Raw genomic sequence first — 18,707 nt, 5'->3', positions numbered from 1 at the left:
CACTGCTTCCCACCAGGCTGGCGAGACGGGAGGGCGTCCCCAGCCCACACACTTCCCTCCAACTTCGAAGGAAACGACAACTGTAGTTTAGAAAGTGATACGATTTTTCCACTTAAAACCAGGAGAATCTTTACCCAGAAATAGCATGTACACAGCATTTGCTATTTTCAGGCAACCTCTTAATTGAAAAGACTGTGTGATCGCACCACACAGGGCTGGGACTCTCTCTGTGCATGGACAGGGTGGTGAGCAGAGAAGAGTTGGAGCGGGTCCAGCAGAGAGCAACGAAGATGATTAAGGGCCTGCAGCATCTCTCTTACGAGGAAACGCTGAGGGAGCTGGGCCTGCTCAGCCTCGAGAAGAGATGACTGAGAAGGGACCTCATCAATGTCTGTCAGGATCTAAAGGGAGGGTGGAGCCAGGCTCTTCTCGGTGGTGCCAAGCAACGGGACAAGAGGCAACAGGCAGAAACTGATGCACAGGAAATTCCATCTGGATAGGAGGAAGAACTGCTTCGCTGTGCAGGTGACCGAGCATTAGAACAGACTGCCCAGAGAGGTCGTGGAGTCTCCCTCACTGGAAATGTTCAAGCACCATCTGGCCTCGATCCTGTGCCATGTGCTCTAGGATGACCCTGCTTGAGCAGGGAGGTTGGACCAGATGACCCCCTATGGCCCCTTCCAACCTGACCCATCCTGTGAGAGCCCGCGGGTGGCAGAGCAAACACGAACCGAGGAAGCTCAGTTTCTTCAGAAACCTCTTGGGGCTTGTTCCAAAGAAGGCCCAAAACCGCACGAGGAAGGAGAGGGGAAGCTGCGGCAGAGGCACAAGCCCTCAGCTCGGTTCGCAGTCCCCGACGGACAAAGCGGGAGTCGCGGCTCCCTCGTGCTCCGGCTCCGGGGGACCGCACCGACCCCTCCGCCCGCCGCGCCCCGCGCCACGTGACGGCGGGCGGCCAATCGGCGGGCCCGGGCGGGCGGGCGCGGGGCACCGGCGCTGCCCTCCCCGCCTTTCCCGCGCGCGCCTGCGCTCTCTCTGCCGGAGCCCCGCGGTGGCGGCGGCGACCGGGCCGGGCCGGGCGGCCCCGCCCCTGCCCGCGCCCCGCCCTCCCCTCCCGCGGCTCCCGCTCGGCGGCGGCGGCGGCGGCGGCGGCAGGTGAGGATGCGGCTGGGCGGGTGCTCCCGCGTCGGCGGCGCTGCTGCTGGTGGCCGCCGGGGTTGAGGTCGCTGCCATGGCTCTGCCGGGCGCCGGGGCGGCGGCGGCCGCCGGTGGCGGCGGGGGTTCGTGCCCGCTTTGGACGGCACTGTACGACTACGAGGCGAGCGGCGAGGACGAGCTGAGCCTGCGGCGGGGAGACGTGGTGGAGGTGCTGTCGCAGGACGCGGCGGTGTCCGGCGACGACGGCTGGTGGGCGGGGAAGATCCACCACCGCCTCGGCATCTTCCCGGCCAACTACGTGACCCGCCAGCCCCGCGGCGGAGCGGCGGCGGGGGGCGGCGGGCGGGGGGACCTCGCTGGGAGCCTAACGGAGATCGACTTCCAGCACCTGGAGCTGCAGGAGATCATCGGCGTGGGGGGCTTCGGGAAGGTGTACCGGGCCACCTGGCGGGGCCGCGAGGTAGCCGTGAAGGCGGCGCGGCAGGACCCCGACGAGGACATCACGGCCACGGCGGAGAGCGTGCGGCAGGAGGCCAAGCTCTTCTCCATGCTGCGGCACCCCAACATCATCGCCCTGCACGGGGTCTGCCTGCGGGAGCCCAACCTCTGTCTCGTCATGGAGTTCGCCCGCGGCGGCTCCCTCAACAGGGCCCTGGCCGCCGCCCCCGGGGCCGCGGCCGCCCGCGGGGGCCGCCGCATCCCCCCTCACATCCTGGTGAACTGGGCGGTGCAGATCGCCCGCGGCATGCTCTACCTGCACGACGAGGCCATCGTCCCCATCCTGCACCGGGACCTCAAGTCGAGCAACAGTGAGTCCCGAGCGGGGCGGGGGGGGAGGTGAGTAGGGACCTTCGCACCGTCGCGGCGGCGGAGGTGACGGCTCAGGCCGCTGGGACCGGCGGGGGTCCCGGCGTGGCGGCGCTGGCCGTGGCCGCGGTGCGGGGGCGGGCGGCCGGGGCCGGACGGGCTCCGTCCGGGAACCCTGTTCCACCGGGCCATGGGTGTCGCAACTCGGGCACCCAGTGCCAGAAGGTTAGGCCAGCGGCAGGTTAGCTTGACGGGCTGTGAGCTGGGTACGGACTCGTGGAAAGGTCGGGAGGAGCCGGGGGTACCTCCAGCGCACGCAAAGTCCTGCCCTCTGGGAGAGGAGCTCGCTTAAAGCGGGATAAAATCCTGCGCACAACCATAATTGCAAACCCATAAGGCTGTTTTCACTCTGATGCGTTGTGTGGTCCTGGCTTTTAAAACTTACCCAAGGAACCAAGCGCCTTGTAAAGAAAAGATTTAATAAGGGTATCACTTCTGTTTCGCTGCTGAACAATCATATGTGTTTCGGGTTTTCAGCGTATGCATTTAACATTGCTAAAATTTACTCACTTAGCAAACACTGAGGTGGAAAAGACAAATACCTTAAAACCAGTAGAAACTGTTGTTCAGACACCAGATTGACTTTCATCCCTTGGCATGGACAAATGCATCTGCAAGAATGAGAGAGTTGCTCAATTCGTAATGGCTCCTTGGTCCATCTGAAATACAGAAGCATCTAAGATTTTGGCCACTGTGCATTTGGAAGGCTCACTTACTAGAATAGAGTGTTTATGACTTGCCATCATAGTTGTGTTTTGAACTGATGACCTGAAAGTGGAATTCTGTGTGTTTCCATAAATATCTGAAACCATTTCAGCTCTTTCCTTTTTCTTCTGAATATGCCAAAAGTGCACCAATATGTTAGTCTATTTTTTTTTCCGCTTAGGAGTCCTTAAATAGTCCAGTAGAAATAAAAAAGCTTCATTCAGGTTTGAAGCACTTTGTTTAAGAGGCTGTATGTCTTGAAGGTCACCATGCATGGGCTGTTAAGACAAGGCTCAGTCATGGGACTGACTGTTCTGAGAATACTTTCACTGTTTATTTGATAAAGAAAGGACCTAGCTCAGCTGTGTTTGTGGTTCTGTTTGTAGCACAGACGATGAACCCTTGGACCTTTAGCATCATGGCCAACACCTTAATTTCTAGCAAGTGGTCTGTAGGCAGCTTGTCCCCGCTTAGTTTGCTGCTGTGTTCGGAGTGAGCTGCTGCACCTTGAGTATTTAGTGGCTCTCCTTAGAGTGGGCCGCTGCATGCTAGCGGCATGTTAAGTGACAGTGGCAAAGTTTGTGTCTGAAATAAATTCGTAACCCTATGGTTTAGCATAACACTGGGAGCTGAGTTGGGTACTACTAAGAACTGTTTACCATTATCATCTTTTTGTATATGGATAGTGGCAGAGCATTTCAAAAGTGTACTTCTGATTATAACCTCAGCATATGTGCCTGTTCGCTGCTTTCATTGCTATTTCCTGTTGCAGCTGCACTTAACTTGACCTAGTTAGATCTCTCACCTGTATTTCTTAATTTTAGCAAACTTTGAAGACAGTATTGAATATTCTAAATAGAATTATGTCTCTTGATCATCTGACTAAATGTTAATGTTAGAAGACAGTGGTGCACTGGTGGTACCATTCATGTTGTTCAACAACATAAATTTAAAATGACTGCAAGTCATGGCAGTATCCCCTGTTCTGTCAACTCATCCATTCATCGAAGATTTCACTTCATTCTTTTCCTGTAGTCTTTTGCAGTCTTTCACAGTGGGAGTGGAATGCTGCCAGGGTTGACTGAGCAACTAGCTTGGCGTGGATAGTAACAGTTCTGCAGTGGCTGTGGCTCCAGACAGGGGTCTGGTAGCACCCATTCCTCACCTGCTCGTCGCTGCTTTCCAGGCACTGCTACTGGTGGTGGTTCAGTGCTCTCCCTTAAGCAGCTCTAGGTAATATATGAATGTACCAGTTTTGTGCTAGCTTAGTTATTTTTGTTAAGAAGGATGTTTTTTCTTCCTCAGACAATAAATTAGAAAAATGACTGCCCTTAACACAGTGTGGTAGGGAATGCTTCTCAAGCTACTTCCCTAGCAAGCAGGCAGGAACTAATTTTTCCAGCCAAGGGAAGGGAGCCCCTTCTACAAGTGTATTTGATCCAGAAAGGGTATGTGTCTGGGCTTGTGGTTGGCAGACAATGGCAAGCATCTCAAAGCATGTTACTTCTCTCCATGCAATTTTATGGAGTTGGGATCTCTATAGCAGATCTAGTGTGGTTTTGCTGATGCCGTATTGACAGGACTGGAGAGAAAGTGCCACAAACAGAAGAGCCATGAGAGCAGCTAGCTTTTATTAACAGCAGTATCTAGGCTTGAATGCTCTTGTTTCATTGTGCTCCTTTTAGGAGGTGGGAAAATGTTTGTGTTTCTGCCAGAGTAAGGGAAATTAATAGGTGTACAAATGTTTTCCATATTGGAAAGAAAAGTTTAACAAAGTTGGTTGTGAGGGCTGAACAAAGAAGTAAAGTGTAACTCCTCATGAGTTTTGGTAACAGCAGAGAGAGTTCCTTCAGTTTTGGAGTCCATGTAAAATAAACTTAATATTTACAGGTTTTTCAGAAATGGACAAAATAAAGGTGTAAAGAACAGGGTTTAGCTTTAGATATGTGTGATAAAATGTAACATAGTAACCATGGTCTCTACTGTTGATTTACGAATTGTGGGTACTTCGTAAAACCTTGTGTGGCTGAGGTGGTATGAAGTTTCTCTGACAAAGATCATGGCCTGTTTTGAGGATAACTTCTCATAAGCAGTTCTTATGTTCCTCAATATACTTTATAGATTAAGGACACAATCTAAAATTAAGGATTTTTTAATTATTTAATTTTTTAAAATTAATTTAAAATTTAATTTAAAATTAAAATTAATTAAAATTAAGGAAAGGTGAACTTTACCTAATCTAAAATCTGAGTAAAAATTTCGGAAGAAAATTTGATTTTTTTCAAGCCATCGTTGTTAGTCAAGGAATTCTGAATTAATTGATGCTTTAACTGAAAAGGAGATGTCTTAAAAATTGTGAAAATACTTGAATATTCCTAACTGTCTTCTGAGTAGGAACTTAGTCTTGATTAAGTGTGCCAGCTGACTATGAGAAAAATTTAAGTTTCACTGGAAATAAAAGACAGAAATTCATCTACAAGACTAGACAGTAATAGTTATGTGTCCTTTTACCACATCTCAGCTGTTTTTCTGACTCTTTGGAAGGGCAACTTTTTTGCTCTGAAGGAATCGAATTTCTTGCTTCAGGGCAAGGACACCCCATTAGTTACAAAACCTCTGGTTGTGTAAGGGCTCAGCACAGCCTCCCCTGATTATTCTATCCTGAAGAAAGCTAGTAATATGTTTGGCTAGAGTATGCCACATTTTCACTTCCTGAAGTCGAGTGTAGAGAAAAAAGGTTTGTGGTTCTGGGGTTGATTTCAGACTGTGCACTGTTGCTGTCATACTGAGAACCGGCGAGAAACGACACAAGTCCAAGTTCAGGGAGAAATGGAATTATTTTATTAATTACAAACTAGGTTATATACCTTTGTATGAAAGGGTGGCAGGAGGTCATTGGTCCTTTGACCAGCCAGCCCTTAGAAGGATTGGCTGAGGTTCTCTTAACACCCATTCAAAATATTTTTCCCATATATCAAAACAAGACTTGGAAAACAAATCCCAGGTGCAGAGATAGAGAATTAGTTTACAAAAATCTCTACACTCTTTTCAGCTAACTTTCATGAGAAAGGAAAACTTCACAAAATGCTTCAGCAGCTGGAAAATTCCTCTGGTCCTAGGTTTTTAGTATCCACAGTGCACTACGTCTGCCTTTAAAAAAAGGCACTTTATCTCTAGTGCAGCAACCTTGTGTACTCCTAGGAAGCATTGCAATAAGTTCAGAATATCTTGCTTATGGCATAGACCTATCTATGATTACAGAGTTGATTATGTGTAGATTAAGTGTACTAACACAGTACTGATAAAGTGCTCTGTGCTCTCTTGTCATGGATGGATATGCAAGTAGGGTTCAGTTTGATATGGCTTTCACCAGCTCCTGCAACATCCCAGGGTCCTTTGCAGCCCTCAGCTCTGTGAAGGGCGTTGAGTTTATACTGCTTTTTGGAATTGTCAAGGCCAGCTTGAGTTTCAAGGATTGTTGAATAAGACCATGGAAGTGACAACGCTGATGGGAACTACTTGGAATCTGAAGGAATCAAACATACAAGAGGACAACCCACTGTAATGTGATGTTCTTCAAACTAGTCTCATGAGAAGCAGTCTGAGAATAGGAGTCATTTGACTTTAAAACCTTAAAAGGAAGTGTGATGTGTTTTGACGGAACTGTTGAATCACTTGTGTTTGATGAGCCAAGGTGTCCTGGAGTTTGAAAAAGCAAGAACAAATTATCTCTGGTTCTTTGCTTTTACAGGTTATTTGCAGCAGAATTGCTCAAGTTATGCTATTAAACACCTTCAAAATAAGATGGAGATGTTTTCCAGAATTCATAAAACCTGCTTTCTCTCTAACTTCTCTGCCTAGCGACTTTAGGCTAGCTGTTCAGGAAGAGGAAGAGTAAGAAACTAGAGTTAAGCCATCTTCTGAACTGATTTTACATATTCTGAAATCACTAGGGTGCATAATTTGTCTCTTAAGTGTTTCGAAAAGGTGAGACTTGTTCACATCACAAGTAGAGCTGTAAGAATTACTTGTGTGTTATTAGATGTTTGAAATTCAGAATCTTGTACAGCTACCAAGAGAATTCAAAATTAAATTATATTACAATTGTCTTTGGTGGTTTTGAGAGAGAAGAGAAATGGCTTTTCAGTAGATTTGAGCTTCAGTGTAACTTCCTTTGAAAATGAAGTTCCAAGATGCCCACTAATGGCAGTGAAACTTCGAGTTTTTTCTGTCAGTAGCACTGTGCCGGTTACTGCTCACCTACTGTGGTGTAACAAAACTAAAAAACCTGATGTTCTGTGGGTATGTATTCTGCATCTCAGTCTCTTCCTCCTGGCGCTCCCATTTGTGGAACTTTCACTCTCATATAGGCTTCCATGCCTCCAGTGTCCCTGGTGGGCTAAGCCTGGCTGTCCCAAAGTGCCCATCTCCAGTGCTGAGTGACTCCTGTACCTCCTGTAGCAGGCTGCATATGCTGTAATTGGTTTGACACTGCTTGTATTGTCTGGCTAGCTGCTAAGCTCCTTGTGGCTGGTGTCTCTGAGGTCTGGAGGGGAGTGGATGTTTTTTCTGGCCGAACTAACTGAAGTTCCTCTGCCATAAGGCAAGTGGCTTTCATAAAACCCGTAGGAACCATGTCTTCGAGAATGTGATATCACTTTGATAAGTGTCAGTCAGGTAAAATAGCGGGCCAGAAGTTATTTAGCAGTTTAAAATCTGTATGCTGTAGTTTTCCATGTTGTCTTCATATAGGAAGTCACAGTACTTAAACACTTTACACTGTTCTTAATTACTTAAAATCTCATAAAGCTAGAAATTGTGCCAGGTATACCAGTTTCCTGTCCCATCTCTGAGAGGCAGTAGCCCTGCCTTGTGCTTTGCTGTGAAGATAATGCTGCTGCATTACATTAAGAACTAGTCACACATCCTGAAGCATCCAGAAGTGTATAAGTAGAAAGGAGCTCTGGTTTTTTTAACCTTGTTGGCTAAGTATTCTTAAAAAAAACCACAGAAAACCAAAATCAAACTGCCTTCGTGCAAACATTGGTAGGATTGCAAAATTTCATTAATTTGGGAAACAACACCTGTTTTGAAGGTTATGATCTACTTAAAGTGCCATTGAATTCCAGTAAGTTTTTCTTTTGAATGTCCTTATGTCACATGGAGGAGTTCTGTGTAAAACATTGCTCCCAGTAATTTTTTTCATTATTTGATGTGTGCTCGGACTATGCAGATAGGGATTCTTTTTTTTGAGAGGCCCTGAAGGTTAGCTGGATTCTGTGGGAGCAGGAAATGCTTAGCAGCCTTGAGCTAGAGTGTTATCTTTTTCCGGTTCATCAAAGGCAATGCTATGTGTTACACCTGTTTTAATAGTCACTTGATACATTTATTTGTTGCATATAAATATGTTGTATATTTCATGTTCAGAAAGATGCTGGAATTCAAGAGAGAACAATTTTGAGTGACTGATTGCTGCAGTTGTCTCAATCTACCATAGAAATAACTTAATAACTATAGTGTTAAAATGTTGTAGAGGCCTAATTTCCAGTTGAAGGATGTGTTTCAGCATTTTAACATAATATTCAGGAACCTTATGATTTTAATACACTATCCGTCAAATGAAATTTTGTGAACTGCTCTGTAATGCACTATTTGTACAGTCTAAGCTTTCAGAGGAGGAATAACATCCAGCAGTTATTTTATTTGTAGATGAAGACTTAACTGCAGTAGCCATTTATTTCACCTCAGTTACTGTCATCTATATTTGCTTCTGTTTGATGTTTTTCTGTGTCTCAAGTCTGGACATTAACAGGTGGAAAAAATTGCTCATTAATTTAGAACAAAGTCCCTCAAACTTAAGAAGGCTGAAGTATATTTACATGAAGTGCTTAATGCTGAAAACAAGACTCTAGGCTGAAACACTAGCTATATGTAATTTGATTAATTAAAACCCCATGAACTTTTAACACCCCTATTTATAACTCATTTTTAGTACAGACTCATTTTAATGTTTCCCCAACTATGTCCATCTGACAGCTGTAGAGAGTTGTTTCTTATTTAGTGTTGAGACTGCATCTCTAACAGGTAGGATTATTAAGTTAAGAATAATATTACTTTGATCTTTCTCTGGATTTAACTTGGCTTTTCATGTCTTTCTTCTCTCTTTGTTCTGTCATTGTAAAACACCAAGTGATCTGGTTTACAACAGTTGGAAGATTGGGAGGTTTTTTTGGTTCTTGTTTTTTTTTCTGCTTTGTGTTATACTCCTTCCTAGCAGGTTTCTGCAGGAGGTTCATTTGCACCAAGGTTTCTGGTGATCTCTTCATGGAGAATGTGGGGAGTAACATTCTAGTCTGTATGTCGTGTTTGCTCACTGTTTTTGATGATAAGGAGTTCTGCTTTGGGGTAGCATTGTAAATTGAAGTGTAGGACTACGGATAAGAGTGTTTTTAATGTTTGTATATTAAAGAAGGCTTCAAGCATTACTTGGCTAAAAGTTTTTGGTTTTTTTTTTTAAAAGCTGGTACCGCAGGGATATGTTCACATACCTTCCTGTTTCTGAAAATTGCACTGAGCAAGCAACCCATTTCCATAAAGGTCAATAGAAAGACAGCTAAACACCTCCCATTAGCTGTTAAAATACTTACACAATTTTGTTCATTCCCCTAAACAGTGAAAAATAAGTTTAACTGCTGACTATAAGACTTGTTAAATGAGGTATTGTACTTAAATAAACAGACTTCAAAGTGTGGTTGGGATTTAGACATTGGTAGTGTTATCCAAGCATTAGAAAAAAATGAGATATAACTGAGTTTTCAGTTACAGATTATTCCCCCATCCCCATTGGAACTGCTGGGACAGGGCATGTCTTTGGACCCTCTTAGCAAATATTAAAAGTTCCATGAAAAAGTTATGTTCTGCAACCTCAAAAGAATAGAGGAGTAACACATCACTGAACTGTATTTGGATGTTGAATTCTGTTTCGTGGTTTCTTTGACCTTAGAAGAGAATGGCTTTTTGTTTGCAATCTGTAAGTTTCCTTAGCGCTGAGTATGGACTTCTAAACTTGCTTCAGTGTTTCAAGTTCTGAAACAGGCTGACCTTGTACGATAAACATTTGCAAGGAATGGTTGCAGGGTAGGGTAATTTCTGACCTTGAATTTTATTTCTGATTGTTTGTTAAAATTTAAGGCATTGAAATTCTCTTCAATGACTTTCAGTAATAATGCTTCTAAAAATGCAGGGATTTTTCTTTTTTTTTTTTTTTTTTTTTTAGCTTTGGGATTGTTTTGTTTATTAGAAGCAAAATTAGAGCTTATTGAAGTAAACATAAATACAGATTATATATAGGTACAAACGGATAAATATCAAATGACTTGGCTGTCTATAGTCACAGTACAAAAATAGCAACGGGTGCAATGTATATTCCTGGACTGACATCTTAAAAGTACATTTCATCATTTTTACTTTGCTTGACCATGTTACTAAGAGCCTACATCAATCCAGTCACTGAAAGTAAGTAGATGTTTAAATTTTAACCCACTTACTGCATATTAAATTCATGGATTAAGTATGGTAAATTGGAAAAATTACATATTTGGATAATGTCACCACAGAAGTATTCTTCCTTCTTGGAGCTTCCTGCCAACTTTAACCTTTTTGTGTGTGTGTGGGGGGGGTCATAGCTGCAGTTGAATCAGCCCTAGACATGCCAGTGTTGGCTACATAATCATGCTTTGTTCTCTTCATAGTGACTAAAATCTGTGTTTTGGCAGGTGTGCTATTAACTCAGAGCTGATAAGTCGGCCCTCCCTCTCAAAAATGTAGGAGTAAATGCTTCATTGCTGTGGTTCATTATAGGACAAGTTAACCCTTGGAACTGATTATATTTTAGTTATAAATGTTTAGACAGTTTTGTGATTTTCTTTTCTATTAGGATTAGATGCTGCTGTTATTCCTGAAACTAATTGCTTTTATTTCCTCCTGTATTATGTAGAAAAAAAAATGTACTTTTTAATTCATTGCTTAATGTTACACTAATTATTGAGACAAACAAGCAGTTTTCCCTTTCATTTTCTCAAGAGAAAGATAGCACTGTCAAGTTTGCAGAGTTCTCACTTCAAAATAAGAGTTCTTTTGCTTTGCTATTGAAGATTAGAGTTCTTGAAAATGCACAGTCCTGAGAGGCTTCTGAAGAAACTTCAAGGGTGGAATGCAGGAATCCTACCCCACAGAATATATTTTGATGGGATTTTTTTCCTCCCAAGTTTTGTATTTAAAAAAAAAAAGTGGGCTTAAAAATTCTCTGGGTTTTTTCTGCTTTGTTTGGAAACAGGTTGCTTGGCACGTTTTTTTTGTTAGAACAGTAAGGCTCTTTCAAATATTCTTTATAAAAGAAACTGACAGCCTAAAAATTCTTCATAAAGTGTAACTTATTAACATTCCTAATAGAAATTATGTTGAAGGAGTTTCCTGTTAGCCGATGAGATTCTAAAGGAACTTAATGACTAAATCTGACTAAGTATCTACAGCCAGAATTTGGATTCTTAGCTGTTGGCATCTTCAAAGGGACCAGGAAATTTTTTTGTCTTCAATTTATTTAATGGGATCTTTTCAATAGTAAATTTTGTCAAAGGTAATTTTATAATGGAAAAGAAACGTAGCAAAGCTGGATCCTATCTTTAAATCTCTGACTAAAACTAGATGTAAAAGGGCTGACCTATTTCTGAAATGTTGCTTGACTTCCCACTTGTTGCAACAGGTGACGTGTGGCTTCCTTGAGCAGCTGTAGCTGCATGAGGAGGCTTCCCCACCCACCTCCAGGCAGCTTCTCCCCTCTCCCACCTGTCAGCAGAATCTACACATCTCTGTCCCCGCCTGTGTGGTCAGTAGGTCAGGTTAAATCTTCTGAGAGATCCAGCAGGAAGCTACTCTAAGCTGGTTTATTTGCAGGCTTCATATTCTGCTGAGCTGGCTGGCTGGGTGAGTCCTCCAAGACTACCCAGTTGCTAGACTCAGTCAGGGGGGGAAAAGCTGTAGAGGGTGAGGGAGTATAAATGAAGAGGAGGTTAAGGTAAGTATTTCAGTGGCAGCAGGCTCTCACCGTCTTGGTTGTGACATCAGCCTACATCTCTTTACTTAAGCTTTGCTGATAAGTCACCTTTAAAAGTAGAATGTCTTTTTAGTTTTTTAGGTATGCATCTATGTATTTTTATTAAACTTTATTTCATTTTGATGTGACCTTTTTTTGTATTAAATATTCTAATTTCTGCGCATTAAATGCACCTTGAGATAGATCACAAAACATAAAGCAACAAGGAAGTTCGTAATTGCTGAGAGTAATATGTTATGATCAGGAAAAGTATGCCAACTATGTAAATACTTCTGTGTACTCAGAAGCTGTGTATTCTTCTGATTAGCTTGAAATATCAAACTGCATAGAGTCACGTTCTGTTTACTTCAAAAAAATAACTATAAATCCAAGCCAAATTCAAATGAAATATTCGTGGCTTTAAAACTAGATATTGAAAAGGTGATTTGACTAATGATAGATAAGTTAAGTTGTTAGTTCTGAAGAAAGGTAACCTCTGTCAGCTCTTGCCCCTGGATGCCATTTGTGAAATTATAAACCTCATCTTCATTGCCTGGTAAATTCTGTATGTTGTATGACATATATTGATTTAGGGAATGGCCAGGTCTTAAATTTGGGTTAGGGAGGAAATTAATATGTTTTCTCAAAGTTTCTCTTGGAGGAAACTGTAGCTGATGTATTATATATTGACAAAGACTTCTTATGCAGTTTGAACAGAATAGCTTTAGTTTGCCTTGTATTTTGGTTTTCTTAAGAATAGGAGGAAGTTCTTTAAAAAAAGAAATCACTTTCATAACAAAGATGATGTTCTTTAAGGAATAGATTCACAGCCACTTTATTCTGCAGAGTTTGATACTAGAAGATTATCTTAGTCAGTAATTCACCACCTAACTGTTACCCTTCTTGTCTGCCTCTGTTTTGGTCAGTGGTTTTTTTTTAGTTTCTATTTTGGTTTTTTTTTTTTCTTCAGGGCTGCCTTTTAAAAATAGCAAGCAAAGGAAGAACTTAAAAGAAAGTAATTGCTGTTTCAAATAAGCGGTGAAGTTCCTTGGTAGATACCACACAACTGAGTGTTTTGAGTTTTAAAGCTAAGTTTCAGTATTGACTGATTTTCATGTAATTGTGGAATTACGGAGGAATTGCTTTAGTGAGGTAGTTTTCTTAAATTTAGTATTTAAATAGGAGAGCTAAGTTTAATATTTTATTAAAGAGGACTTGAGAATGTTTAGTGTCCAGTCTGCTTTTGATTTTTTGCTGATGTAATATCCAAATCCTACATTTTTCAGAATTTACTGCTGATCTGGTGTTTAAATTATGATTATTTGAATGTCTAATTATAAGTACTTGTTACCTCTAGTACTTCCTCTTACAGCACAATAGAAATTTCTGTTTTGCATTACAGACCTATCTGAAGAGAAAGTGAAGCACAAATGGCATGCAGTAAAGTAACTTACAGCATCTGTAGTCTGTGCCAAAAACTTGTTAAAACTGCTTCTTTCTCTCAAGTTTCCATTTGCCCAAAGTTGCTTTAATAATAGTTATTAAAGAAGTGAAGGGGAAGCAAAAAATGGTGATGCAAGGTGTGTTGAAGCTGTTGAAATCTCTTGTCCCTTTTCCTCTCTTTCCTTCTTCCTCCATTTTCTCCAGGCAGGCAGGTGACTCCCAGTCATTCTCATCCTTGGGTGCTTTTCTTGTGTCACATGTCCTGCTGTGGGATGTGCTTTTCTTATGAGGTTGCTGTGTATTTGTCAATTCGTGCTGTCAAGGACTTTTTGTGTCAAGTCTCATCTTGTTTTGGTTGTTTTGGCTTTCCAATTGGGAACACTTTGTTCAGGATTTTTTTTTTTTTTTTTTTTTTTTTTTTTTTTAGTATGTGTTGGCTCCTGTGAGGTACATTTTTTGGGTTGTTGGGTTTTGCATTTTTTTTAAAGCTGGATGTTTTTAGACAAATGCATTTAAGAACAAGCTGTTCCTTTCAGTTAAGTGTGAAAATTAAGAACTGGTTATGTGCCTGCTGTAAAGAGACATAGATAATAGAGGAACACAGTATCCATAGAATAAAAAAGTCTCCTGCATATGTAATCAGTGTTTAAAGGATAAAATTCCCTTGCTGATGGTGACCTCTGAACTTAATCCAGTGAGACCATCACAATCTGACACACGCTAGCAACACAGATAGCAGAACCCATCCTGGGAACCCACAGGAGAAAAGGAAGATATTTAAGATGCGGTGCTGTATAGGCAGAAGCATCATCTTTTGTACATACAGAAGAGTTCTGATCAGTTAACGTTTTCACTGTGATAATTAATTTGTGGTTCACACACTTAATTTCTTCACTGTGATGCTTAATCTACAGTTCAATAAAACCAGGACATGGCTTCTCTAAGCAATGTTGAAATTTTAATTTCCAATTACAATTTGATCCAAACAACAGTTCCAAATGATGGGAGGTGGGTCTCTTAATATGGACACGGTATTGTGTTTCATTAACTGAATATGCAGCATTTAATAAGATTTTTTTCTGCCTGCTAGTCTCCAGGTAAAGATGCAGGGTCACCCTGCTGGTTTTGTTGCATGTTGATTTAGTGAATTAACAGGAACCAGATTTGCTTGCAAACAGTTGGAGAGGGTACTGCCTGGGTGCGGGGGGAACAGAGACAGTAGCAGCATTGTCTGGACAATCTCTGTTTGCAAGTAGAGTTATATAGCATAACAACTTTCTTTCCTCTACAGTATTCTCTAAGAATGACTTTATCAGTGGTGGCAAATGTAGTGGATATGTAGGCATTCTTACCTATAATCACAGTAACTTAAATAGCTGTGGTATTAAATAGCTTATATTTGCGAAACCGTGATAGTCACATATTTAGCAAACTGCAGATCAAGTAGCAAGACATGGTTGTAGCAATTGACTAACTTGGGAAAATAAGGTTGCTTAATGTTTAATTTTTAGTACTAACAAAATAGATAATATAAAGAGGGTATAATAGAAAGTATAAAGATGATGGGAGGGACAGAATGGACTTCAGTATTTCAGGATGATTTTTTTTAAGTTTAAGCATTAGAAGATAGTTTGAATTCAGTACATCTAAACTAATTAAAAGGTTTTCAGTCCTCTTCCTTGGCTTCTCAGAATACCTCTTTTACTTAATGATTTTATATGGCTGGTAACTGAAAAAAGTCACCTGAAAACACTGGAATACATTGTTCATGCAATAAAACTGATTTTAACGGTATGAAGTCTTTGGACTTAAAAAAAATTCAAATGAAGTGTTGTCTTAAATGGGGACTTCGGCTAGATAAGGTTGGAGAAATACAATCTATATGTACTTAGAAACCAAAACAAAACTAAGACCGTAGGAAATAACCTGCATTAAAAGAGTAGCATGGAAGAGCTTCGTTCTAGGTAGCGGTTTCCTAGGTGTGCTGCCGACTAAAATGTCTGTCCAGGCCTCCCTCAGGCTTGCTGTAAATACTGTTTCTTAAGTTACATGAATTTTAAGAAATAAAAAGGAGAGAAGCTGAGGCAGGAACGTGAGCCTTTTCTTTAGAATGATGCTTTAAACAAAGTGTTTACAATTTAAATGAATGCTTCTGCTTCTTCTCTAGGCTTTCAGCTTAGTCTTGAAAGTAGCACTGGGGGTATCATTCTGTACCTGTCTGAATTTGGCAGATGTACACCCCCAGGGATCTGATTTGTCTAAATGTGCTCTGTTCTATTATTTCTGGCTTATCTGTCCATATGTAGGCTCTTGCTTAATTTTTCCTTTTCCCCAATAAAAATTCAACCCAAGCTCACAAGAACAGAGACTGCAGTTCTTGTTCAACTCTGGCCACACTTGGTCTGCCACTTTATGCATATCTCACCTTTTGCTCACCTCAAAGAAAGCTTTACTGTCTGAGTGGAGAGTTTGGAGATGGGAGTGATGGGATGGGAATGGCACAGGAAAAGGAGTGGCAACTGGGGATTGATGGGGATTTTACTGGGACCTGTTCCTCCTTTTTGAGCCTAAATTCTGTGCCTTTCTTGCTAAGAACATCTTGTGTGGAAACAGTTGTAGTGTGGCAAAGAGTTGTTGCTGGTTCTGTTCTAATTAGAGGAACACAGACTTGGGAAGTACTGGTTGGCTCCGTTGCAGTCTTGGGCAAGTGTTACATTTTAGTTTCTAAAAGTGTGCAGAACATCTTATCTGCATACTGTTACACCATGAAATATTTGCATTGTGCTGTAAGATCAGTAGAAAAATATTCCAGCTGTAGCAATGATAGTGCAGAAAGCAAGAAAGATTAATGGCACTACTATTTCAGGAACCATTAGGTTTAACAGGAATGTATGTTGGCTCTTGTGACTTTTTTGAGGACTAAACTGTGCTTTACACTGCAGAGAAGGGCTGAAAGGGGGATGGGGGAAAAGAGGCAGTAAAATTCCTCACCCTGGTAGCTCCAGATGTAGAATGGAGTTTAACTACAAGTGTGCCTGTAAGACAGACCAGCCGGAGCACCTAGGAAAATATTTTGTTGTTAAGAGCACCTTAAGTGCTGTAGATCTGCATTCTGTTTCTAGGTATGGGTAACTTCTGTTTTCATTGCTTCTCTAAACCTTTGTTTAGCCTAGCAAAAAGGACAAGCTCTTCTGATTTTATCTAAATAAAAGACATTACTAGATCCTAACTATTCTATTTTCTATGTCTGCTTCAGTTCCTGTTATTGGACACGTATGTTCAGGTTTAATCATTCGGTATTTCATATGAGGTGTTATGCTTTGTAAAATTCTATTGATACGTCCCTGTTCCTACTAAACAAACTGTTTTTTAGTGCCTTTTAGAATTGCATTAACTACTTGCGCAGCTACATGTAGCTTGCTAGTTTTCCTTCTGTTAGCCAGAGCAGCCAACCTTTTCTTCTTCCTTCATCTCTTCTTTAGCTATAGATTTTACAACTGATCTTAATGCAACTTTGCATATTTTTTAGTATGATGGTCTGTTCTTTCTTAGAGTGGGCACTGCCTTCTGACTGTGCTGCCCAGGGAGGTGGTGAAGTCACCATCCCTGCAAATGTTCCAGAAATAAATGGAAGTGGCACTTCGTGCTATGGTTTAATTGACATGGTGCTGTTTGGTCAAAGGTTGGACTTGATGATCTTGGAGACTTTTTCCACTCTTTATCATTCTATGATATCTACCACTTTTAATACCAGTTTACTGCATAGCATTTGTAGGCTTTCATTTTTCTCTCGGATTTAACTGGCTTTTATCTTTAATTTGTTGATTTATATTTCAGGAATTATTGAAAATAGCATCTCTTTGTTGCCCAGCTGTAAATGTTTCTAGGCATGCCTGTCTCTTATATTCAAGGAGTACCCGTTATATGGCACCCAAGCCTCTCCTCTATGATGTTAATAAATTTGCTTTCCCCTTGATCTCATTGCAGAAAGGCAGAGTCACAAAGAGAGATGTACTAACTCAGAATTTAGTTGAAAATGATGTTGCTGGTAGAAATCATATGCAACCTTAAACTGCTTGGTCATTGTTTTATTTCTGGCTGTAGTACATGGAATGTTTAGGTAATGATCCCATAAGAAGTTTTACATTAGTTTGATGCAAAGTAGTTTTCTTGGACCAAACTTAATCTGCTTTGATTTTGAATATTCAGAAACATAGTATCTGGTTTTGCTTATGTAAAAATAAGTAAGGTGTTATATAAATATCCCTACCCTATGTCCTACTTACATGTAAATAAGTAAGGACATAGGATTTTCCTGCATTTCTGCATCCCTAATATAATCTGTGGGTTTTGGTGGGTTTTGTTTTCAAATAGTCTTTGTATATCTAAGTATTTTGGGCTATGCTTGCCAGGAGCAAAGCTCTAATGTAAGTATGAACTTCAGTCTTTGTGGAAAATAAAAAGTCTGAAAAATATTGAAGTAAACCCAAAAGTGCTAAACTGGCTCTTGCCCAGCTTAACATTGCATATATATTGGAGCCAGAAAAGACAATTTAAAGGGTTTGAAAAAGAAACAAGGGGAGTGCCAAGTAAACAGGGTGAACTGGTGATTGTAAAATGACTTCTCCCAGGTTAGCCGACAGCAAGGGCCAGGAAGCTATGGAAGAGGCAGGAGGATGCTATAGTAAAGGTTGCTAGGCTACTCCAAGGTAAGCTCTTACAGAGTGCTACTCAGCTATGCTGAGCATTTTTACTGCCCAGCTGCTAAGTAATGTGTGCACAGTATTGTTTGCCTGGCTACCGGCCGGAAAGGGAAATTTGAACTAAGAAATGTTGTCCCTTTGTAGGATGAAACTTGGTCACATGCCAGTTATTACCTATTGCAAGACTGACTGTTTTTGGTTTCGGTCACATTGACTGACAAGGAATGTCAGGAATTCTGCTGAACATGTTTGAAATGGAATAGCAAACAATAGGTCTTTGATTCAAGTATAAAAGTATAAAAACTGTTGCATGAATTTAACCTGTTCTGGTGGTTCTCATTGGTGAGCTCTTGCTTTGTCTGTACCATTTTGGCCTAATTTCTTTTGCTCTGTTAAGAAGCTTATTGAAGATGGAATGTGGGTTCTTTTCCTTTTATCTGGATTTGATGCAATTTCTGAAATATTTATAAGAGTTGTTAATCTCTACCAGTAAAAATTATTTCTTTCAATTGCAAGTGCAAGGTCATTGGTTTTTCTTCTGTAAGGGAGGGTAATTCTTCGTCTGCTTTTTTGTTAATTGGTTTCCTGTACTATGTTTGCACTACATACAGGTAGAAAACAAAGGTATATGATTCTTACATATAATTTAGTCTTTGGTCTTTGTCCCAGGAGATCATTTTAACAGAAAGTTAGAACTAACAGTTGCTCTCAGAAACAGTGGCAGAGGAACTGAAAGTTAG

General features: G+C 41.3%; 1 protein-coding gene across 5 annotated transcripts in view; it reads left to right on the top strand.

Moving 5' to 3' along the window:
- Positions 1–1,149: 1,149 nt before the first annotated feature.
- Positions 1,150–18,707, top strand: part of MAP3K21 (mitogen-activated protein kinase kinase kinase 21) — a 41,911-nt gene continuing 24,353 nt past the window's right edge. For 2 of the 5 annotated variants that reach the window (XM_048298249.1, XM_048298248.1), the window contains exon 1: positions 1,151–1,967. In XM_048298249.1, coding sequence (XP_048154206.1) covers positions 1,232–1,967 — 736 coding nt within the window. In that variant the 5' untranslated portion in view covers positions 1,151–1,231. Of the gene's footprint in view, positions 1,968–3,868; positions 3,964–18,707 lie in introns of those variants that run through there. The other 3 variants (XM_048298250.1, XM_048298251.1, XM_048298253.1) reach the window with 3 other exon arrangements.

Source organism: Corvus hawaiiensis, chromosome 3 (genome assembly GCF_020740725.1).
Source record: "Corvus hawaiiensis isolate bCorHaw1 chromosome 3, bCorHaw1.pri.cur, whole genome shotgun sequence".
NCBI classification, from domain to species: Eukaryota; Metazoa; Chordata; class Aves; order Passeriformes; family Corvidae; genus Corvus; species Corvus hawaiiensis.
This window is presented reverse-complemented; position numbering and strand designations above follow the sequence as displayed.